We start from the raw sequence: 27,186 nt of genomic DNA, 5'->3' as shown, positions 1-27,186 counted from the left end.
CTTTTAACCGTAGTTATCAAGTTCAAAATAATATACAAATCACGCGATGCATGAAAACCTTGACGAGTTACTGCAATTAGATACATATTTACGTAATTACGACATATCCAAATATATAAAGGTTTTACCAGTGACATATGTTCCTATTTTTAATAACGAATAGTATATCAGGTATATGTTTGACCTTTGAACCGTCCAACATGCGCAAAGTTTTGTTTTATCAACGACCCTCAATTAAAGACCTGCGTATCGCATTGATATACCTTTGTACGTACGTATATATCAATTAACCATAACCTTTATCCAGAATTCTTGTCGCTCCATTGGTTTCTCATTGTTTGGAAGTCGGGAAAAAAAGCTTCCATACTTGGACTGCGCATTCATTGTGTGCCGTCACCACAATGGACGGCCATGTACGGTGGGTGTTGTTCCTGCTTTGGATATACGTAGTGTACACGCCCACTGCTGAAGCCCGTGGAGTCGGGGGCAGTCATGGCGAGGGGGACAGGGAGCTCTACACATTGGAAGGGAAGGTCGAACTTTTGTCTGCAAATAACACTGCCTGGATATGTCAGACTCAAGTTCTAGTTGATGGAGGCAAATATCGGGGGTTTATCAGGTAAGCTCAAATTTTGTCGTCTCGAGGCGTAAAATCGTGTGAAAAATCCAGATAAGTTATCTTAAGTAGTCAGAAATGGCGTTTTTACAAGTATGGCTAATATATTGGCATCTTTAATGAATACGCAGCATTATTAATAATTCTTACCAAAATAACACTATCGAGGACGAACTTTTCCATTTGTAATAACAGTCATGTTTTCATGCAATCACTAACAACATATGAGTGGGAGCTTTAGAAACCAATTTATATTTCGGAACATTTTATTATTAACAGTTACAGAATCAGGCGATTCATCTTGGGCAAAATTGACGATGGTAGTACTTCATTAGCCTATTGCCCCATACCCGAGTCATTAGCCTATTGCCCCATACCCGTGTCATTAGCCTATTGCCCCATACCCGAGTCATTAGCCTATTGCCACATACCCGTGTCATTAGTCTATTGCCCCATACCCGTGTCATTAGCTTATTGCCCCATACCCGTGTCATTAGTCTATTGCCACATACCCGTGTCATTAGTCTATTGCCCCATACCCGTGTCATTAGCTTATTGCCCCATACCCGTGTCATTAGTCTATTGCCACATACCCGTGTCATTAGTCTATTGTCCAATACCCGTGTCATTAGTCTATTGCCCCATACCCGTGTCATTAGCTTATTGCCCCATACCCGTGTCATTAGCATATTGCCCAATACCCGTGTCATTAGTCTATTGCCCCATACCCGTGTCATTAGCTTATTGCCCCATACCCGTGTCATTAGCCTATTGCCGAATACCCGTATCATTAGCACATTGCCCCATACCCGTGTCATTAGCCTATTGCCCCATACCCGTGTCATTAACCTATTGCCGAATACCCGTATCATTAGCACATTGCCCCATACCCGTGTCATTAGCCTATTGCCCCATACCCATGACGTCATTAGCCTACTGCCCCATACCCGTGTCATTAGCATATTGCCCCATACCCATGTCATTAGCCTATTGCCCCATACCCGTGTCATTAGCCTATAGCCCCATACCCGTGACGTCATTAGCCTATTGCCCCATACCCTAGTCATTAGCCTATTGCCCCATACCCGTGTCATTAGCCTATAGCCCCATACCCATGTCATTAGCCTATTGCCCCATACCCGTGTCATTAGCCTATAGCCCCATACCCATGTCATTAGTCTATTGCCCCATACCCGTTTCATTAGTCTATAGCCCCATACCCATGTCATTAGCCTATTGCCCCATACCCATGTCATTAGCCTATTGCCCCATACCCGTGTCATTAGCTTATTGCCCCATACCCTAGTCATTAGCCTATTGCCCCATACCCGTGTCATTAGCCTATAGCCCCATACCCATGTCATTAGTCTATTGCCCCATACCCGTGTCATTAGTCTATTGCCCTATACCCGTGTCATTAGTCTATTGCCACATACCCGTTTCATTAGTCTATTGCCCCATACCCGTGTCACTAGCTTATTGCCCCATACCCATTTATATTCCGTATTATTGTTGTTACGAAAATTTGTTTCCATCTTATTTGTTTGAAACTAGAACACAGATAGCTCTTTGGTTCATTTAGTCGTACTTTAAAGAAACTATATATAATGTTTACAAAGCGAAAATTAACCAATTTAAGGTTAAAGAAATCCGTATTTCATAGAGCGGAAATTCCAAAACGACTTTAAACATCAACGTCATTCGAAACTTATACTTAAGTCATCGTTCAGAGGTAGTATATACGTAAATGAGTTTAGTTAACCGAGTACGAATTTACCTCTGATTCAAAGTATGAATTTGTGTAGTACAACAGAGACTTGGGAGAGTTTTAAGGAGTTTAGAAAAGCCAATTGCTGTGAAAACTGTCACGAGCACTTAATACTTGTACACTTGGTATGGTACATACAATAACAAATTATCTAAAAAAATAACTATTTCAAAGAGACTATGTATATATATAAACATATATGAAACAATTTATAACTTAACCTATCCTAGTGTGTCTAGAATAAGTCAAAATACACATAGACTGTAACAAATTATCAGGTCCCTGTTGTGTTCTGAAGGCATTCCCTTTTCGGAGGACCGAAAAAAACCCAAAAAACTCGCGGTAAGACAGGTTACACAATACCCTCTCATATATCCTTGTCGTAATGTAAATGTCGTATAATACAGGTGTACGTGTATGTCGTATTACATAGGTGTACGTGTATGTCGTGTTACACAGGTGTACGTGGTTGTCGTGTTACACAGGTGTACGAGTATGTCGTGTTACACAGGTGTACATGTATGTCGTATTACACAGGTGTACGTGTATGTCGTATAATACAGGTGTACGTGTATGTCGTGTTACACAGATGTACGTGTATGTCGTGTTACACAGGTGTACGTATATGTCGTATTACACAGATGTACGTGTATGTCGTATAATACAGATGTACGTGTATGTCGTATTACACAGATGTACGTGTATGTCGTGTTACACAGGTGTACGTGTATGTCGTATAACATAGCTGTACGTGTATGTCGTGTTACACAGGTGTACGTGTATGTCGTATAACACAGGTGTACGTGTATGTCGTATTACACAGATGTACGTGTTTGTCGTGTTACACAGGTGTACGTGTTTGTCGTGTTACACAGGTGTGCGTGGTTGTCGTGTTACACAGGTGTACGAGTATGTCGTATTACACAGGTGTACGTGTATGTCGTATAATACAGGTGTACGTGTATGTCGTATAACACAGGTGTACGTGTATGTCGTGTTACACAGGTGTACGTGTATGTCGTGTTACACAGGTGTACGTGTATGTCGTATAACACAGGTGTACGTGTATGTCGTGTTACACAGGTGTACGTGTATGTCGTGTTGTACAGGTGTACGTGTATGTCGTGTTCAAACAGGTGTACGTGTATGTTGTATAACACATGTGTACGTGTATGTCGTGTTGTACAGATGTACGTGTATGTCGTGTTACACAGGTGTACGTGTATGTCGTGTTACACAGGTGTACGTGTATGTCGTGTTACACAGGTGTACGTGTATGTCGTGTTACACATGTGTACGTGTATGTCGTGTTGTACAGATGTACGTGTATGTCGTGTTACACAGGTGTACGAGTATGTCGTGTTACACATGTGTACGTGTATGTCGTATAACACATGTGTACGTGTATGTCGTGTTACACATGTGTACGTGTATGTCGTATAACACAGGTGTACGTGTATGTCATATAACACATGTGTACGTGTATGTCGTATAACACAGGTGTACCTGTATGTCGTATAACACAGGTGTACCTGTATGTCGTATAACACAGGTGTACCTGTATGTCGTATAACACAGGTGTACCTGTATGTTGTGTTACACAGGTGTACGTGTATGTCGTGTTACACACGTGTACGTGTATGTTGTGTTACACACGTGTACGTGTATGTCGTGTTACACAGGTGTACGTGTATGTCGTGTTACACAGGTGTACGTGTATGTCGTGTTACACAGGTGTACGTGTATGTCGTATAACATAGGTGTACGTGTATGTCGTATAACACAGGTGTACGTGTATGTCGTATAACACAGGTGTACGTGTATGTCGTATAATACAGGTGTACGTGTATGTCGTGTTACACAGGTGTACGTGAATGTCGTGTTACACAGGTGTACGTGTATGTCGTGTTACACAGGTGTACGTGTATGTCGTATAACATAGGTGTACGTGTATGTCGTGTTACACACGTGTACGTGTATGTCGTATAACACAGGTGTAAGTGTATGTCGTGTTACACACGTGTACGTGTATGTCGTATTGCACAGGTGTACGTGTATGTCGTGTTACACAGATGTACGTGTATGTCATATAACACAGGTGTACGTGTATGTCGTGTTACACAGGTGTACGTGTATGTCGTGTTACACAGATGTACGTGTATGTCGTGTTACACAGGTGTACGTGTATGTCGTATAACACAGGTGTACGTGTATGTCGTGTTACACAGGTGTACGTGTATGCCGTGTTGCACATGTGTACGTGTATGTCGTGTTACACAGGTGTACGTGTATGTCGTATTACAGAGGTGAACGTGTATGTAGTATTACACAGCTGTACACATATGCCGTATTACACAGATATACGTGTTCGATCATTTTGAAATCAAAGAAACTAGATAGCAAAATCATCGAAAGGTCCGTGTAATATATTTACTGATGTGTGTATATTTATATACTATGTCAAACTTCTGGCGTTGAAAAATTAAAATTCTTTTGAAAACCATTATACATAATTTAGACTTTAACCAGGACGTGTTTTCTTCATATCTATACACACACACATGAACTATCTCCGACTTCTAGCGTTGAAAAATTTAAATTCATTTGAAAATCAATATACATAATTCAGACTTAAACCAGGACGTGTTTTCTTCACACCGCAGTAAAGTATACAATTACCTATTTACCTGTGATCATTCTCTCGTAAATCACTGTAAACAGTAATTGTTTAATAAGGTTAAAGGATCAATATAGGAGTGTGTAGTAATTACTACCCTAGCACCTACATACATACAGGGTACATATATGTATCGTATCCTAAACCATATACAAGTTGATATAGATACATGATACACATCCGAAATGTGTACACTAAGTTAGGTATACAGTACGGTATATATACTGAGTTAGGTATACAGTACCGTATATATACTGAGTTAGGTATACAGTACCGTATATATACTGAGTTAGGTATACAGTACCGTATATATACTGAGTTAGGTATACAGTACGGTATATATACTGAGTTAGGTATACAGTACGGTATATATACTGAGTTAGGTATACAGTACCGTATATATACTGAGTTAGGTATACAGTACCGTATATATACTGAGTTAGGTATACAGTACGGTATATATACTGAGTTAGGTATACAGTACCGTATATATACTGAGTTAGGTATACAGTACGGTATATATACTGAGTAAGGTATACAGTACGGTATATATACTGAGTTAGGTATACAGTAAGGTATATATACTAGTTAGGTATACAGTACGGTATATATACTGAGTTAGGTATACAGTACGGTATATATACTAGTTAGGTATACAGTACGGTATATATACTGAGTTAGGTATACAGTACGGTATATATACTGAGTTAGGTATACAGTACGGTATATATACTGAGTTAGGTATACAGTACGGTATATATACTGAGTTAGGTATACAGTACGGTATATATACTAGTTAGGTATACAGTAAGGTATATATACTAGTTAGGTATACAGTACGGTATATATATACTGAGTTAGGTATACAGTACCTTATATATACTGAGTTAGGTATACAGTACGGTATATATACTGAGTTAGGTATACAGTACGGTATATATACTAGTTAGGTATACAGTACGGTATATATACTGAGTTAGGTATACAGTACGGTATATATACTGAGTTAGGTATACAGTACGGTATATATACTGAGTTAGGTATACAGTACGGTATATATACTGAGTTAGGTATACAGTACGGTATATATACTGAGTTAGGTATACAGTACGGTATATATACTAGTTAGGTATACAGTAAGGTATATATACTAGTTAGGTATACAGTACGGTATATATACTGAGTTAGGTATACAGTACGGTATATATACTGAGTTAGGTATACAGTACGGTATATATACTGAGTTAGGTATACAGTACGGTATATATACTGAGTTAGGTATACAGTACGGTATATATACTGAGTTAGGTATACAGTACCGTATATATACTGAGTTAGGTATACAGTACGGTATATATACTGAGTTAGGTATACAGTACGGTATATATACTGAGTTAGGTATACAGTACGGTATATATACTGAGTTAGGTATACAGTACGGTATATATACTGAGTTAGGTATACAGTACGGTATATATACTGAGTTAGGTATACAGTACGGTATATATACTAGTTAGGTATACAGTACGGTATATATACTGAGTTAGGTATACAGTACGGTATATATACTGAGTTAGGTATACAGTACGGTATATATACTAGTTAGGTATACAGTACGGTATATATACTGAGTTAGGTATACAGTACGGTATATATACTAGTTAGGTATACAGTACGGTATATATACTAGTTAGGTATACAGTACGGTATATATACTAGTTAGGTATACAGTACGGTATATATACTGATATAGGTATACAGTACGGTATATATACTGAGTTAGGTATACAGTACGGTATATATACTGAGTTAGGTATACAGTACGGTATATATACTGAGTTAGGTATACAGTACGGTATATATACTGAGTTAGGTATACAGTACGGTATATATACTGAGTTAGGTATACAGTACGGTATATATACTGAGTTAGGTATACAGTACCGTATATATACTAGTTAGGTATACAGTACGGTATATATACTAGTTAGGTATACAGTACGGTATATATACTGAGTTAGGTATACAGTACGGTATATATACTGAGTTAGGTATACAGTACGGTATATATACTGAGTTAGGTATACAGTACGGTATATATACTGAGTTAGGTATACAGTACGGTATATATACTGAGTTAGGTATACAGTACGGTATATATACTAGTTAGGTATACAGTACGGTATATATACTGAGTTAGGTATACAGTACGGTATATATACTAGTTAGGTATACAGTACGGTATATATACTGAGTTAGGTATACAGTACGGTATATATACTGAGTTAGGTATACAGTACGGTATATATACTAGTTAGGTATACAGTACGGTATATATACTGAGTTAGGTATACAGTACGGTATATATACTGAGTTAGGTATACAGTACGGTATATATACTGAGTTAGGTATACAGTACGGTATATATACTGAGTTAGGTATACAGTACGGTATATATACTAGTTAGGTATACAGTACGGTATATATACTGAGTTAGGTATACAGTACCGTATATATACTGAGTTAGGTATACAGTACGGTATATATACTGAGTTAGGTATACAGTACGGTATATATACTGAGTTAGGTATACAGTACGGTATATATACTGAGTTAGGTATACAGTACGGTATATATACTGAGTTAGGTATACAGTACGGTATATATACTGAGTTAGGTATACAGTACGGTATATATACTGAGTTAGGTATACAGTACGGTATATATACTGAGTTAGGTATACAGTACGGTATATATACTAGTTAGGTATACAGTACGGTATATATACTGAGTTAGGTATACAGTACGGTATATATACTGAGTTAGGTATACAGTACGGTATATATACTGAGTTAGGTATACAGTACGGTATATATACTGAGTTAGGTATACAGTACGGTATATATACTAGTTAGGTATACAGTACGGTATATATACTAGTTAGGTATACAGTACGGTATATATACTGAGTTAGGTATACAGTACGGTATATATACTAGTTAGGTATACAGTACGGTATATATACTGAGTTAGGTATACAGTACGGTATATATACTGAGTTAGGTATACAGTACGGTATATATACTGAGTTAGGTATACAGTACGGTATATATACTAGTTAGGTATACAGTACGGTATATATACTAGTTAGGTATACAGTACGGTATATATACTGAGTTAGGTATACAGTACGGTATATATACTGAGTTAGGTATACAGTACGGTATATATACTAGTTATACTATATACTGAGTTAGGTATACAGTACGGTATATATACTAGTTAGGTATACAGTACGGTATATATACTAGTTAGGTATACAGTACGGTATATATACTAGTTAGGTATACAGTACGGTATATATACTGAGTTAGGTATACAGTACGGTATATATACTAGTTAGGTATACAGTACGGTATATATACTGAGTTAGGTATACAGTACGGTATATATACTGAGTTAGGTATACAGTACGGTATATATACTGAGTTAGGTATACAGTACGGTATATATACTGAGTTAGGTATACAGTACGGTATATATACTAGTTAGGTATACAGTACGGTATATATACTGAGTTAGGTATACAGTACGGTATATATACTAGTTAGGTATACAGTACGGTATATATACTGAGTTAGGTATACAGTACGGTATATATACTGAGTTAGGTATACAGTACGGTATATATACTAGTTAGGTATACAGTACGGTATATATACTAGTTAGGTATACAGTACGGTATATATACTAGTTAGGTATACAGTACGGTATATATACTAGTTAGGTATACAGTACGGTATATATACTGAGTTAGGTATACAGTACGGTATATATACTGAGTTAGGTATACAGTACGGTATATATACTGAGTTAGGTATACAGTACGGTATATATACTGAGTTAGGTATACAGTACGGTATATATACTGAGTTAGGTATACAGTACGGTATATATACTGAGTTAGGTATACAGTACGGTATATATACTGAGTTAGGTATACAGTACGGTATATATACTAGTTAGGTATACAGTACGGTATATATACTGAGTTAGGTATACAGTACGGTATATATACTGAGTTAGGTATACAGTACGGTATATATACTGAGTTAGGTATACAGTACGGTATATATACTGAGTTAGGTATACAGTACGGTATATATACTGAGTTAGGTATACAGTACGGTATATATACTGAGTTAGGTATACAGTACGGTATATATACTGAGTTAGGTATACAGTACGGTATATATACTGAGTTAGGTATACAGTACGGTATATATACTGAGTTAGGTATACAGTACGGTATATATACTGAGTTAGGTATACAGTACGGTATATATACTAGTTAGGTATACAGTACGGTATATATACTAGTTAGGTATACAGTACGGTATATATACTGAGTTAGGTATACAGTACGGTATATATACTGAGTTAGGTATACAGTACGGTATATATACTGAGTTAGGTATACAGTACGGTATATATACTAGTTAGGTATACAGTACGGTATATATACTAGTTAGGTATACAGTACGGTATATATACTGAGTTAGGTATACAGTACGGTATATATACTGAGTTAGGTATACAGTACGGTATATATACTAGTTAGGTATACAGTACGGTATATATACTGAGTTAGGTATACAGTACGGTATATATACTGAGTTAGGTATACAGTACGGTATATATACTGAGTTAGGTATACAGTATCGTATATATATACTAGTTAGGTATACAGTACGGTATATATACTAGTTAGGTATACAGTACGGTATATATACTGAGTTAGGTATACAGTACGGTATATATACTGAGTTAGGTATACAGTACGGTATATATACTGAGTTAGGTATACAGTACGGTATATATACTGAGTTAGGTATACAGTACGGTATATATACTGAGTTAGGTATACAGTACGGTATATATACTGAGTTAGGTATACAGTACGGTATATATACTAGTTAGGTATACAGTACGGTATATATACTGAGTTAGGTATACAGTACGGTATATATACTGAGTTAGGTATACAGTACGGTATATATACTGAGTTAGGTATACAGTACGGTATATATACTGAGTTAGGTATACAGTACGGTATATATACTAGTTAGGTATACAGTACGGTATATATACTAGTTAGGTATACAGTACGGTATATATACTGAGTTAGGTATACAGTACGGTATATATACTGAGTTAGGTATACAGTACGGTATATATACTGAGTTAGGTATACAGTACGGTATATATACTAGTTAGGTATACAGTACGGTATATACTAGTTAGGTATACAGTACGGTATATATACTGAGTTAGGTATACAGTACGGTATATATACTGAGTTAGGTATACAGTACGGTATATATACTAGTTAGGTATACAGTACGGTATATATACTGAGTTAGGTATACAGTACGGTATATATACTGAGTTAGGTATACAGTACGGTATATATACTGAGTTAGGTATACAGTACGGTATATATACTGAGTTAGGTATACAGTACGGTATATATACTGAGTTAGGTATACAGTACGGTATATATACTAGTTAGGTATACAGTACGGTATATATACTGAGTTAGGTATACAGTACGGTATATATACTAGTTAGGTATACAGTACGGTATATATACTGAGTTAGGTATACAGTACGGTATATATACTAGTTAGGTATACAGTACGGTATATATACTAGTTAGGTATACAGTACGGTATATATACTGAGTTAGGTATACAGTACGGTATATATACTAGTTAGGTATACAGTACGGTATATATACTGAGTTAGGTATACAGTACGGTATATATACTGAGTTAGGTATACAGTACGGTATATATACTAGTTAGGTATACAGTACGGTATATATACTGAGTTAGGTATACAGTACGGTATATATACTGAGTTAGGTATACAGTACGGTATATATACTGAGTTAGGTATACAGTACGGTATATATACTGAGTTAGGTATACAGTACGGTATATATACTAGTTAGGTATACAGTACGGTATATATACTGAGTTAGGTATACAGTACGGTATATATACTGAGTTAGGTATACAGTACGGTATATATACTGAGTTAGGTATACAGTACGGTATATATACTGAGTTAGGTATACAGTACGGTATATATACTGAGTTAGGTATACAGTACGGTATATATACTGAGTTAGGTATACAGTACGGTATATATACTAGTTAGGTATACAGTACGGTATATATACTAGTTAGGTATACAGTACGGTATATATACTGAGTTAGGTATACAGTACGGTATATATACTGAGTTAGGTATACAGTACGGTATATATATACTAGTTAGGTATACAGTACGGTATATATACTAGTTAGGTATACAGTACGGTATATATACTAGTTAGGTATACAGTACGGTATATATACTGAGTTAGGTATACAGTACGGTATATATACTGAGTTAGGTATACAGTACGGTATATATACTGAGTTAGGTATACAGTACGGTATATATACTAGTTAGGTATACAGTACGGTATATATACTGAGTTAGGTATACAGTACGGTATATATACTGAGTTAGGTATACAGTACGGTATATATACTGAGTTAGGTATACAGTACGGTATATATACTGAGTTAGGTATACAGTACGGTATATATACTGAGTTAGGTATACAGTACGGTATATATACTAGTTAGGTATACAGTACGGTATATATACTAGTTAGGTATACAGTACGGTATATATACTGAGTTAGGTATACAGTACGGTATATATACTGAGTTAGGTATACAGTACGGTATATATACTGAGTTAGGTATACAGTACGTATATACTGAGTACGGTATATATACTAGTTAGGTATACAGTACCGTATATATACTAGTTAGGTATACAGTACGGTATATATACTGAGTTAGGTATACAGTACGGTATATATACTGAGTTAGGTATACAGTACGGTATATATACTGAGTTAGGTATACAGTACGGTATATATACTGAGTTAGGTATACAGTACGGTATATATACTGAGTTAGGTATACAGTACGGTATATATACTGAGTTAGGTATACAGTACGGTATATATACTGAGTTAGGTATACAGTACGGTATATACTGAGTTAGGTATACAGTACGGTATATATACTGAGTTAGGTATACAGTACGGTATATATACTAGTTAGGTATACAGTAACGTATATATACTAGTTAGGTATACAGTACGGTATATATACTAGTTAGGTATACAGTACGGTATATATACTAAGTTAGGTATACAGTACGGTATATATACTGAGTTAGGTATACAGTACGGTATATATACTAGTTAGGTATACAGTACGGTATATATACTAGTTAGGTATACAGTACGGTATATATACTGAGTTAGGTATACAGTACGGTATATATACTGAGTTAGGTATACAGTACGGTATATATACTGAGTTAGGTATACAGTACGGTATATATACTGAGTTAGGTATACAGTACGGTATATATACTGAGTTAGGTATACAGTACGGTATATATACTGAGTTAGGTATACAGTACGGTATATATACTGAGTTAGGTATACAGTACGGTATATATACTAGTTAGGTATACAGTACGGTATATATACTGAGTTAGGTATACAGTACGGTATATATACTGAGTTAGGTATACAGTACGGTATATATACTGAGTTAGGTATACAGTACGGTATATATACTAGTTAGGTATACAGTACCGTATATGTACTAGTTAGGTATACAGTACCGTATATATATACTGAGTTAGGTATACAGTACCGTATATATACTAGTTAGGTATACAGTACGGTATATATACTGAGTTAGGTATACAGTACGGTATATATACTGAGTTAGGTATACAGTACGGTATATATACTGAGTTAGGTATACAGTACCGTATATATACTGAGTTAGGTATACAGTACGGTATATATACTGAGTTAGGTATACAGTACGGTATATATACTGAGTTAGGTATACAGTACGGTATATATACTGAGTTAGGTATACAGTACCGTATATATACTAGTTAGGTATACAGTACGGTATATATACTGAGTTAGGTATACAGTACGGTATATATACTGAGTTAGGTATACAGTACGGTATATATACTGAGTTAGGTATACAGTACGGTATATATACTGAGTTAGGTATACAGTACGGTATATATACTGAGTTAGGTATACAGTACGGTATATATACTGAGTTAGGTATACAGTACGGTATATATACTAGTTAGGTATACAGTACGGTATATATACTGAGTTAGGTATACAGTACGGTATATATACTGAGTTAGGTATACAGTACGGTATATATACTGAGTTAGGTATACAGTACGGTATATATACTATACAGTACGGTATATATACTAGTTAGGTATACAGTACGGTATATATACTGATATAGGTATACCGTACGGTATATATACTAGTTAGGTATACAGTACGGTATATATACTGAGTTAGGTATACAGTACGGTATATATACTGAGTTAGGTATACAGTACGGTATATATACTAGTTAGGTATACAGTACGGTATATATACTGAGTTAGGTATACAGTACGGTATATATACTGAGTTAGGTATACAGTACCGTATATATACTAGTTAGGTATACAGTACGGTATATATACTGAGTTAGGTATACAGTACGGTATATATACTGAGTTAGGTATACAGTACGGTATATATACTGAGTTAGGTATACAGTACGGTATATATACTAGTTAGGTATACAGTACGGTATATATACTGATATAGGTATACAGTACGGTATATATACTAGTTAGGTATACAGTACGGTATATACTGAGTTAGGTATACAGTACGGTATATATACTAGTTAGGTATACAGTACGGTATATATACTGAGTTAGGTATACAGTACGGTATATATACTGAGTTAGGTATACAGTACGGTATATATACTAGTTAGGTATACAGTACGGTATATATACTGAGTTAGGTATACAGTACGGTATATATACTAGTTAGGTATACAGTACGGTATATATACTGAGTTAGGTATACAGTACGGTATATATACTAGTTAGGTATACAGTACGGTATATATACTGAGTTAGGTATACAGTACGGTATATATACTAGTTAGGTATACAGTACGGTATATATACTGAGTTAGGTATACAGTACGGTATATATACTAGTTAGGTATACAGTACGGTATATATACTGAGTTAGGTATACAGTACGGTATATATACTGAGTTAGGTATACAGTACGGTATATATACTGAGTTAGGTATACAGTACCGTATATATACTGAGTTAGGTATACAGTACGGTATATATACTGAGTTAGGTATACAGTACGGTATATATACTAGTTAGGTATACAGTACGGTATATATACTGAGTTAGGTATACAGTACGGTATATATACTAGTTAGGTATACAGTACGGTATATATACTGAGTTAGGTATACAGTACGGTATATATACTAGTTAGGTATACAGTACGGTATATATACTAGTTAGGTATACAGTACGGTATATATACTGAGTTAGGTATACAGTACGGTATATATACTGAGTTAGGTATACAGTACCGTATATATACTAGTTAGGTATACAGTACGGTATATATACTGAGTTAGGTATACAGTACGGTATATATACTAGTTAGGTATACAGTACGGTATATATACTGAGTTAGGTATACAGTACGGTATATATACTGAGTTAGGTATACAGTACGGTATATATACTAGTTAGGTATACAGTACGGTATATATACTGAGTTAGGTATACAGTACGGTATATATACTAGTTAGGTATACAGTACGGTATATATACTAGTTAGGTATACAGTACGGTATATATACTAGTTAGGTATACAGTACGGTATATATACTGAGTTAGGTATACAGTACGGTATATATACTAGTTAGGTATACAGTACGGTATATATACTAGTTAGGTATACAGTACGGTATATATACTGAGTTAGGTATACAGTACGGTATATATACTAGTTAGGTATACAGTACGGTATATATACTAGTTAGGTATACAGTACGGTATATATACTGAGTTAGGTATACAGTACGGTATATATACTAGTTAGGTATACAGTACGGTATATATACTAGTTAGGTATACAGTACGGTATATATACTGAGTTAGGTATACAGTACGGTATATATACTGAGTTAGGTATACAGTACGGTATATATACTGAGTTAGGTATACAGTACGGTATATATACTGAGTTAGGTATACAGTACGGTATATATACTGAGTTAGGTATACAGTACGGTATATATACTAGTTAGGTATACAGTACGGTATATATACTGAGTTAGGTATACAGTACGGTATATATACTGAGTTAGGTATACAGTACGGTATATATACTGAGTTAGGTATACAGTACGGTATATATACTAGTTAGGTATACAGTACGGTATATATACTGAGTTAGGTATACAGTACGGTATATATACTGAGTTAGGTATACAGTACGGTATATATACTGAGTTAGGTATACAGTACGGTATATATACTGAGTTAGGTATACAGTACGGTATATATACTGAGTTAGGTATACAGTACGGTATATATACTGAGTTAGGTATACAGTACGGTATATATACTGAGTTAGGTATACAGTACGGTATATATACTGAGTTAGGTATACAGTACGGTATATATACTGAGTTAGGTATACAGTACGGTATATATACTGAGTTAGGTATACAGTACGGTATATATACTGAGTTAGGTATACAGTACCGTATATATACTGAGTTAGGTATACAGTACGGTATATATACTGAGTTAGGTATACAGTACGGTATATATACTGAGTTAGGTATACAGTACGGTATATATACTGAGTTAGGTATACAGTACGGTATATATACTGAGTTAGGTATACAGTACGGTATATATACTGAGTTAGGTATACAGTACGGTATATATACTGAGTTAGGTATACAGTACCGTATATATACTGAGTTAGGTATACAGTACGGTATATATACTGAGTTAGGTATACAGTACGGTATATATACTGAGTTAGGTATACAGTACGGTATATATATACTGACTTAGGTATACAGTACGTATATATACTGAGTTAGGTATACAGTACGGTATATATACTAGTTAGGTATACAGTACGGTATATATACTGAGTTAGGTATACAGTACGGTATATATACTGAGTTAGGTATACAGTACGGTATATATACTAGTTAGGTATACAGTACGGTATATATACTAGTTAGGTATACAGTACGGTATATATACTAGTTAGGTATACAGTACGGTATATATACTGAGTTAGGTATACAGTACGGTATATATACTAGTTAGGTATACAGTACGATATATATACTGAGTTAGGTATACAGTACCGTATATATACTGAGTTAGGTATACAGTACGTATATATACTGAGTTAGGTATACAGTACGGTATATATATACTGAGTTAGGTATATAGTACGGTATATATACTGAGTTAGGTATACAGTACGGTATATATATACTGAGTTAGGTATACAGTACGGTATATATACTGAGTTAGGTATACAGTACGGTATATATACTGAGTTAGGTATACAGTACGGTATATATACTAGTTAGGTATACAGTACGGTATATATACTGAGTTAGGTATACAGTACGGTATATATACTAGTTAGGTATACAGTACGGTATATATACTGAGTTAGGTATACAGTACGGTATATATATAAGTTAGGTATACAGTACGGTATATATACTGAGTTAGGTATACAGTACGGTATATATACTGAGTTAGGTATACAGTACGGTATATATATACTGAGTTAGGTATACAGTACGGTATATATACTGAGTTAGGTATACAGTACGATATATATACTGAGTTAGGTATACAGTACGATATATATACTGAGTTAGGTATACAGTACGGTATATATACTGAGTTAGGTATACAGTACGGTATATATACTGAGTTAGGTATACAGTTGTGTATAATGATCAAATATTACAAAACTATTTTGTTCATTACAGCTTTTTTCTTACTGGTAAAAAAAAAAAATGATTACATTTGATATTTCAGCAGTAGCTGAATAAGCAAACCATGTAAAGTATCCTCTCGCAAGTTTTTAACTATTTGTACGATTTAAAGTAAAACACGTGACTACAAGGGTCAAGCTGAAAATAAAGCACAGCATCATTTTTTGTATATGTCCTGTTGCAGAACGGACGGACAGTTCACAATCCATGGACTTCCAAACGGAGTCTACGTCGTTGAGGTTACGCATCCCCTGTACGAGTTTTCCCCGGCCCGTGTTCACATCTTCCGTGATGGTAGAAAGCGAGCAAGCAAGCTGGACCTTATCCAACCCAACCAGATCCGTCAGATCAAGTATCCCTTACAGTTCAGGGAGATTAAAAAGTCACGCTTCTTCGAGGAGAGGAGTTCGTTAAAACTGGAAGACATAATTCATAACCCAATGGTATGTTGCCTGGCTGAGAGTCAGTGCCATGTTTTGGTTACCGAGTCCTTATTTAACGCCATAGCGAAATGTGTAAGGTATGGTGGCTGATAACGGCCATCTCGTGTTGTCGTGTTGTCGACTTGACGCTATGTCGCTATGCCGCCTTGTCGCAGTTTGAAAACGCAACAAGACGACATGTTATCTACTAAATCTCGGTTTGTCGCAGTTTCTGAACGCGACAAAACGACCACACGACAACACGAGATGGCCGTAATCAGCCACCATAGATAGGTTGATTTCTTCACGAAATATTTTTATTTTCATTGCAATAAATTGATCATGAAATTTGTATTCATAATGGAAATACAACGTGAACACTTGCTAATAAATGTAGACTTGGTCTTCAAGGTCTAACACCCATCCCTGACGTTTGGGATGCTGATTTATCCGTCAAAATTCCCGCAGTAACAGAATCACATTGAACAAGGAGAATAAGTAAATGTCTCTTATCATTTTAATGTTTAATTATATAAACATTGTTTGTAAAACGCTGATGTCATTGTTCCAGGTGGTGACCGTATTACTGCCGTTGGTGGCTTTGTTTATGTTCCCAAATTTGTTGAACCAGTCGTTAAGGAATCCTAAAGTTCAAAACGTAAGTACCGTGCAATCTGAATTCACAAGTCCCCGTGTATCTTGTCACAACTACTGTCTAGAGGCAGTGACAAAGGGTTCACAAGACCCTGTGTCTGTCGTCACAACTACGGTCTAGAGGCAGTGACAAAGGGCTCACAAGACCCTGTGTCTGTCGTCACAACTACGGTCTAGAGGCAGTGACAAAGGGCTCACAAGACCCTGTGTCTGTCGTCACAACTACGGTCTAGAGGCAGTGACAAAGGGCTCTAAGATCCTTTGTCTGTCGTCAAAACTTCGGTCTAGAGGCAATGACAAAGGGCTTTCAAGATCCTATGTCTGTCGTCAAAACTACGGGTTAGAGGTAATGACAAATGGTTCATAAGATCCTGTGTCTGTCGTCACAACTACGGTCTAGAGGCAATGACAAAGGGCTCACTAGACCCTGTGTCTGTCGTCACAACTACGGTCTAGAGGCAATGACAAAGGGCTCATAAGATCCTGTGTCTGTCGTCAAAACTTCGGTCTAGAGGCAGTGACAAAGGGCTCATAAGATCCTATGTCTGTCGTCACAACTACAGTCTGGAGGCAATGACAAAGGGCTTTCAAGATCCTATGTCTGTCGTCACAACTACGGTCTAGAGGCAATGACAAAGGGCTCATAAGATCCTGTGTCTGTCGTCAAAACTTCGGTCTAGAGGCAATGACAAAGGCTCACAAGACCCTGTGTCTGTCGTCACAACTACGGTCTAGAGGAAATGACAAAGGGATCATAAGATCTTGTGTCTGTCGTCACAACTACGGTCTAGATGCAGTGACAAAGGGCTCACAAGACCCCGTGTCTGTCGTCACAACTACGGTCTAGAGGCAATGACAAAGGGCTCACAATTCCCTTTGTCTGTCGTCACAACTACGGTCTAGAGGCAATGACAAAGGGCTCACAAGACCCTGTGTCTGTCGTCACAACTACGGTCTAGATGCAGTGACAAAGGGCTCACAAGACCCTGTGTCTGTCGTCACAACTACGGTCTTGAGGCAATGACAAAGGGCTCACAATTCCCTTTGTCTGTCGTCACAACTACGGTCTAGAGGCAATGACAAAGGGCTCTAAGATCCTGTGTCTGTCGTCAAAACTTCGGTCTAGAGGCAATGACAAAGGGCTTTCAAGATCCTCTGTCTGTCGTCACAACTACGGTCTAGAGGCAATGACAAAGGGCTCATAAGATCCTGTGTCTGTCGTCAAAACTACGGGTTAGAGGTAATGACAAAGGGCTCATAAGATCCTGTGTCTGTCGTCACAACTACGGTCTAGAGGCAATGACAAAAGACTCATAAGATCTTGTGTCTGTCGTCAAAACTTCGGTCAAGAGGCAGTGACAAAGGGCTCATCAGATCTTATGTCTGTCGTCAAAACTACGGTCTTGAGGCAATGACAAAGGACTCATAAGATTCTCTGTCTGTCGTCACAACTACGGTCTTGAGGCAATGACAAAGGACTCACAAGATCCTATGTCTGTCGTCACAACAACGGTCTAGAGGCAATGACAAAGGGCTCATAAGATCCTGTGTTTGTCGTCACAACTACGGTCTAGAGGCAATGACAAAGGGCTCACAAGACCCATTGTCTGTCGTCAAAACTATGGGTTAGAGGTAGTGACAAAGGGCGCACAAGACCCTGTGTCTGTCGTCACAAATACAGTCTAGAGGCAATGACAAAGGGCTCATAAGATCCTGTGTCTGTCGTCACAACTACGGTCTAGAGGCAATGACAAAGGGCTCATAAGATCCTCTGTCTGTCGTCAAAACTATGGTCTAGAGGCAATGACAAAGGGCTCATAAGACCCTGTGTCTGTCGTCAAAACTACGGTCTAGAGGCAATGACAAAGAGTTCATAAGAACCTGTGTCTGTCGTCAAAACTACGGTCTAGAGGAAATGACAAAGGGATCATAAGATCTTGTGTCTGTCGTCACAACTACGGTCTAGATGCAGTGACAAAGGGCTCACAAGACCCCGTGTCTGTCGTCACAACTACGGTCTAGAGGCAATGACAAAGGGCTCACAATTCCCTTTGTCTGTCGTCACAACTACGGTCTAGAGGCAATGACAAAGGGCTCACAAGACCCTGTGTCTATCGTCACAACTACGGTCTAGATGCAGTGACAAAGGGCTCAGAAGACCCTGTGTCTGTCGTCACAACTACGGTCTAGAGGCAATGACAAAGGGCTCACAATTCCCTTTGTCTGTCGTCACAACTACGGTCTAGAGGCAATGACAAAGGGCTCTAAGATCCTGTGTCTGTCGTCAAAACTTCGGTCTAGAGGCAATGACAAAGGGCTCATCAGATCCTGTGGCTGTCGTCAAAACTACGGGTTAGAGGTAATGACAAAAGACTCATAAGATCTTGTGTCTGTTGCAAAACTTCGGTCAAGAGGCAGGGACAAAGGGCTCATCAGATCTTATGTCTGTCGTCACAACTACGGTCTAGAGGCAATTACAAATGGTTCATAAGATTCTCTGTCTGTCGTCACAACTACGGTCTTGAGGCAATGACAAAGGACTCACAAGATCCTATGTCTGTCGTCACAACAACGGTCTAGAGGCAATGACAAAGGGCTCATAAGATCCTGTGTTTGTCGTCACAACTACGGTCTAGAGGCAATGACAAAGGGCTCACAAGACCCATTGTCTGTCGTCAAAACTATGGGTTAGAGGTAGTGACAAAGGGCGCACAAGACCCTGTGTCTGTCGTCACAAATACAGTCTAGAGGCAATGACAAAGGGCTCATAAGATCCTGTGTCTGTCGTCACAACTACGGTCTAGAGGCAATGACAAAGGGCTCATAAGACCCTGTGTCTGTCGTCAAAACTACGGTCTAGAGGCAATGACAAAGAGTTCATAAGATCCTGTGTCTGTCGTCAAAACTACGGTCTAGAGGTAATGATAAAGGGCTCACAAGGCCCTGTGTCTGTCGTCAAAACTATGGGTTAGAGGCAGTGACTAAGGACTTTATATTTTTTAAAAGGGTCGAACGGACTTAAACCAGCCATTTCCACTTGTTGTCCTATACGATTTGACTGTACGGTTGGTATCAGAAATGAAATCTCAATGATTTTCTTCTCGTTTCTATAGTAGCACTAGCGAAATGTCAAAACTTAGCTTGAATATATCCTCTTTTATGATTTTATTAGTAAATACATGTATTTTACAATGTATCTGACATTACTAGTTATTAAGTCAATTTATTAAGATTTTGACGATTGTGAGGTGGGGAGGGGAGGATGAGCCATTATCGTTTTTCTCTAAACCTGCCTTCCCTTACATCAAGTGGAGAACTGGTTATATCAACTTTCACTGAAGGAAAAAAGAAATGTAATTAGAAATTGACCGGTTTACTACGGGAAATAAAAAAGATGTTATAGCATGTATTAAAGGTGTAATTGAGGGTAAGGAACCACTCTGTCCGTCATATGTACGTTTAGTATCATCGTCCAATTTCGAGTTGATCCAAGAGTAGCCCTCTCAAAGTGAATAGCTTTCTGGGCCCATCAGCATCTAGCCCGAGTTTCTTCAGGCCCTGACACCATGTCTGACACCAGTCATGGTGTCAGTCATGGTGTCAGAGCCAGAGAAATCTCGGGCTAATCAACATCGTGTAAGCACTTTGACGAGAATACTAAACGTGTACATACGACAGAGGGTTCCCTATCTTTTAATTATCCCTTTATTACATTCTATAACATCTTTTTATTTCTCATAAATCGGGCAATTTCTAATCGCGTTTCTTTTTCCCTTCAGTATATATTTATCATCTTTTTGGCCTGGATGGAAGAAGCGCGCAAGAGATTTTACGCCGGGAGGTAAACGGATACTCACATGGTCAAACAGGTAACCCTACACTGTACCCACATGGTCAGACAGGTAACCCTATACTGTACCCACATGGTCAAGCTGGTAACCCTATACTGTACCCACATAGTCAAGCAGGTAACCCTATACTATACCTACATGGTCAGGCAGGTAACTCTATACTGTACCAACATGGTCAGACAGGTAACCCTATACTGTACCCACATAGTCAAGCAGGTAACCGTATACTGTACCCACATGGTCAGACAGGTAACCCTATACTGTACCCACATGGTCAGACAGGTAACCCTATACTGTACCCACATGGTCAGACAGGTAACCCTATACTGTACCCACATGGTCAGACAGGTAACCCTATACTGTACCCACATGGTCAGGCAGGTAACCCTACACTGTACCCACATGGTCAGACAGGTAACCCTATACTGTACCCACATGGTCAGACAGGTAACCCTATACTGTACCCACATGGTCAGACAGGTAACCCTATACTGTACCCACAGGGTCAGGCAGGTAACCCTATACTGTACCCACATGGTCAGACAGGCAACCCTATACTGTACCCACATGGTCAGGCTGGTAACCCTATACTGTACCCACATGGTCAGACAGGCAACCCTATACTGTACCGACATGGTCAGACAGGTAACTCTATACTGTACCCACATGGTCAGGCAGGTAACCCTATACTGTACCCACATGGTCAGGCAGGTTACCCTATACTGTACCCACATGGTCAGGCAGGTAACCCTATACTGTACCCACATGGTCAGGCAGGTAACCCTATAATGTACCCACATTGTCAGACAGGTAACCCTACACTGTACCCACATAGTCAGACAGGTAACCCTATACTGTACCCACATGGTCAGACAGGTAACCCTACACTGTACCCACATGGTCAGACAGGTAACCCTATACTGTACCCACATGGTCAGACAGGTAACCCTATACTGTACCAACATGGTCAGACAGGTAACCCTATACTGTACCGACATGGTCAGACAGGTTACCCTATACTGTACCCACATGGTCAGACAGGTAACCCTACACTGTACCCACATGGTCAGGCTGGTAACCCTATACTGTACCCATATGGTCAGGCTGGTAACCCTATACTGTACCCACATGGTCAGGCAGGTAACCCTATACTGTACCCACATGGTCAGACAGGTTACCCTATACTGTACCCACATGGTCAGACAGGTAACCCTACACTGTACCCACATGGTCAGATAGGTAACCCTATACTGTACCCATATGGTCAGGCTGGTAACCCTATACTGTACCCACATGGCCAGGCAGGTTACCCTATACTGTACCCACATGGTCAGACAGGTGACCCCTATACTGTACCCACATTGTCAGACAGGTAACCCTATACTGTACCCACATGGTCAGACAGGTAACCCTAAACTGTACCAACATGGTCAGGCAGGTAACTCTATACTGTACCCACATGGTCAGGCAGGTAACCCTATACTGTACCCACATGGTCAGGCAGGTAACCCTATACTGTACCCACATGGTCAGACAGGTAACCCTATACTGTACCCACATGGTCAGGCAGGTAACCCTATACTGTACCCACATGGTCAGATAGGTAACCCTATACTGTACCCACATGGTCAGGCAGGTAACCCTATACTGTACCCACATGGTCAGACAGGTAACCCTATACTGTACCCACATGGTCAGACAGGTAACCCTATACTGTACCCACATGGTCAGGCAGGTTACCCTATACTGTACCCACATGGTCAGACAGGTAACCTTATACTGTACCTACATGGTCAGGCAGGTAACCCTATTCTGTACCCACATGGTCAGACAGGTAACCCTATACTGTACCCACATGGTCAAACAGGTAATCCTATACTGTACCCACATGGTCAAACAGGTAACCCTATACTGTACCTACATGGTCAGGCAGACCCACATGGTCAGACAGGTAACCCTATACTGTATCCACATGGTCAGACAGGTAACCTATACTGTACCCACATGGTCAGGCAAGTAACCCTATACTGTACCCATAAGGTCAGGCAGGTGACCCCTATACTGTACCTTAGGGATCGGTTAAACATTCATCACGTATTTTTTTTTTATCTATTATCATCTTTTATAGTCTCGTATGCCAAATATTCTTTAAAGAGGCTTGCCCGCAGAGAGATCAGAAAAATTGGCTAATAGAAAAAGATTTTTTACACATGACAGATTGTTGGAATTGTTGAGTTTTTCATTTTATTTTCCTTATAAAACGCTGAAAAGTGATATTAAAACCTCATTTTTAAATATTATTTATTTAATCGCAACCCGCAATAAGTCTAATTTGATTGACACATCAAAGAAACAACCACGTGCACAGTGCCGCACAGTGATAACTTCAAAGGCAGCGGCGATTTACAAAGAAGATTTGCCGTTATATTCCATACATTTCCCTCTCAGGTTGAGTTTTAAAACGTCTTTTAAATACATATTCTGTAATTGTTTTCAAGAAATAAAGTCGGAAAGCCTCTAATTTTGTCACATAGAAACGTGTACTGAAGTTTATTTAGTGATCGGAGATGTGCCGTTTACCGGTCCGTCTGCGGGTAAGCCTCTTTAAATTACATGTACGTGTGGCACTCAAGTAAAAAAAAAATTCAATCTAGTTAAATCTACGATCGCCATAATTTCTCGTCAAACGGAATACCCTTATTAGGCGAAACCTTTGAACTCAATGAAGACAATTTCATTTATTTCGGAAATGTGTGCTCGTTAAAATGGTTACAAAGAGTAAATTACGATCATTTTAGATAAAGGACAACCTTTATTTCCATACCATATCAGAAGTCATATCGCTGCTTCGCCCTACTAACAACCTCCGAAACATTGAAATTCTCTTTTTATCTTTTAGATTTAAAGTAACTAACTTATCAATTACTCACAGTAAACATTCGATCTATAGTTCTCAGCCATTCCGTGGCGTGTAACTTTCCGCCTTCGATATTTGCCTTGGAGGTTGTTACTATTTGCTTCGTTTGAGGTAAGTACGGGTTTAAAGTCTTGATTTAGGTTACAGCCATTATTCACAGTTGAGAGTTGATACATTACTCGGATGGCGGAGTGTCCCCGCCCCCTCCTCCGTCAACACGGGCCCGGGAGTGGTTACGTAGGAGTTATAGCATATACCGTGGGTGCCATTTTCTGCTATTTTTTGTGAGAAGTGTATATACTGTTGGCGATACCTCATTTTAAATTTTTAATCGCAGTATTTTTATTTTCAGCAATTCAGACGACAATTAAGTACTATGACTGGCGGACGTGGGGATGTTATAGGTATGGGACTGGAGGAGGAGGAGCAGGCGAGGGAGGAGCAGGCAGGGGAGGGGTCTGTGGAAGGGGATGCAGCCGAGGAACACAGAGAGAGAAAGAAAAAGAAAAATGAGATGCAGGGAAAATCAATTTTCAACTTTGACCTTGCTGAGTGGCTTGCAGAATATTTCTACGAGGAAAAGACACCCAAACATTCCGAAAATCGACCACCGCCTAAAAGTATAACAGAGAAAACGCGTGAAAGAAAAATGAGACATCGACTAAAGAGAAAGTGAGTCAATGCAACACCAAAAAAACAGGGAGATGACACACGAAAGGGAGCAAAAAGGGGGCAAAATTGGGACATAAAGAGAACAAAAAAAAAGGGGCGGGGGGGACAAAAAGGGACAAGAAGGGAACAAAAAGAAACTTTTTTTTTTTTTTTTTTGAAAATATCGTACATCGAAAGGGGCATTAAATTTTGCAAAACAAATGGTCAATGTCACAGTAGTAGAATTTCCGGGCCTAGAACTCACGATCTACGGAACAGGAATACTGGCAGCTTATACCATTACGCCACCTGAATGTGGAGGTTTTCTGACTTGGTGATTAGATGTTGTAGATCGTGAGTTCGAATCCCGGTCAGAGCACGAGTCTAAAAAATGTCTTCCTTTAATTGTCATTTGTGCTGTTATGTTTATATATTTATATCGTATATATAGAGGTTACACAACGTAACATATGTACTATCTTTTGTGGTCCGATGGTTAAAGGTTTGAATGAATTTTCTGTCGCAATTGCACTGTTTTGAAAATGGTTCGGTATTTCGAAGAAAAATCGACAATTTAAAAATAACCTCGAACCTCTTAGATTTCTGTTGAATATTGTCATATATTATTTAAACATAAAAATGAACATTGATTATTTTAATTGTGATATACATGCAGATGGTTTGAATGTTCTGTTGGTGTTTGTACGAGCGACAGTTTGTCAAAAATCACAGATGTCACGTGTACACAAACTTCTGTTGATGCTAGAAATGATATTATTAATTATATAATCTGTAATATTTTTATCATCATGTTGTATTTTGTTATCATTGAAAATGATGTAGATGAAACTATCTTTAAACATTGTATGTTATAAAATAATTAAAGAGAAACCAAGAATTTGTTTTTTACTGACATGTAAATGACCATATGCTACACGTGTCCTGCTTTGTGACATGCTTTTCATGGCAGTTTAGTGAATATATGAGAGTTGCCTCCCTTTGAACATCGCCTTTTAGGACTGTGGACATCGGATGTGCAACTAGATTTGACTTTTAAACATGATTATTGTTTAACTTCTAACAGAGAATTAGGCAGAATTAATTACAACCTATCCACGCCTTCTCCCAATGTACGTTTACATATAGCAGACATTAATGACACAATAAAAAATGCATATTTCTGCAATGATAGAAAAGGTTATCATCAAAATCTTTTGGCGGATTTAATCAAACGTTTGCACATATCTAAATACATTTGAATCAAGGTTTACGGTAAGATGCAGATTTCCAAACAAGATCGTTTCTAAGTTGAAATCAACATATTAAATGTTGAAATTTGGATAAGGATATCCCGTTTATATATGAAACATTGTCACAAGGATTACCACAGGTATGCTGCATTATTTACAAAGTTCCCCTAAATATATCATACTGGTGTCTGAGCCTTGAATGCAAAATATATATCAATCTTACGATCGCCGACCCTAAAATATGTAGGTGGGGAGACTTCAAATCTGACCTAAACGAGGATATGAATAATCTGATATAAGTAGTGAGAACAATGTATCATT

The 27,186-nt window shown here is 37.8% G+C and overlaps 1 protein-coding gene across 1 annotated transcript; it reads left to right on the top strand.

Moving 5' to 3' along the window:
* Positions 1-254: 254 nt before the first annotated feature.
* On the top strand, positions 255-26,506 carry LOC117329494 (ER membrane protein complex subunit 7-like). Its single transcript, XM_033887455.1, has 4 exons — positions 255-619; positions 17,305-17,563; positions 18,114-18,200; positions 25,317-26,506. Exons 1-4 carry the CDS (start codon positions 402-404, stop codon positions 25,638-25,640), a joined length of 888 nt encoding a protein of 295 aa, XP_033743346.1. The 5' UTR covers positions 255-401; the 3' UTR covers positions 25,641-26,506.
* Positions 26,507-27,186: the final 680 nt, after the last annotated feature.

Source organism: Pecten maximus, chromosome 6 (genome assembly GCF_902652985.1).
Source record: "Pecten maximus chromosome 6, xPecMax1.1, whole genome shotgun sequence".
Classification (NCBI taxonomy): domain Eukaryota; kingdom Metazoa; phylum Mollusca; class Bivalvia; order Pectinida; family Pectinidae; genus Pecten; species Pecten maximus.
This window is presented reverse-complemented; position numbering and strand designations above follow the sequence as displayed.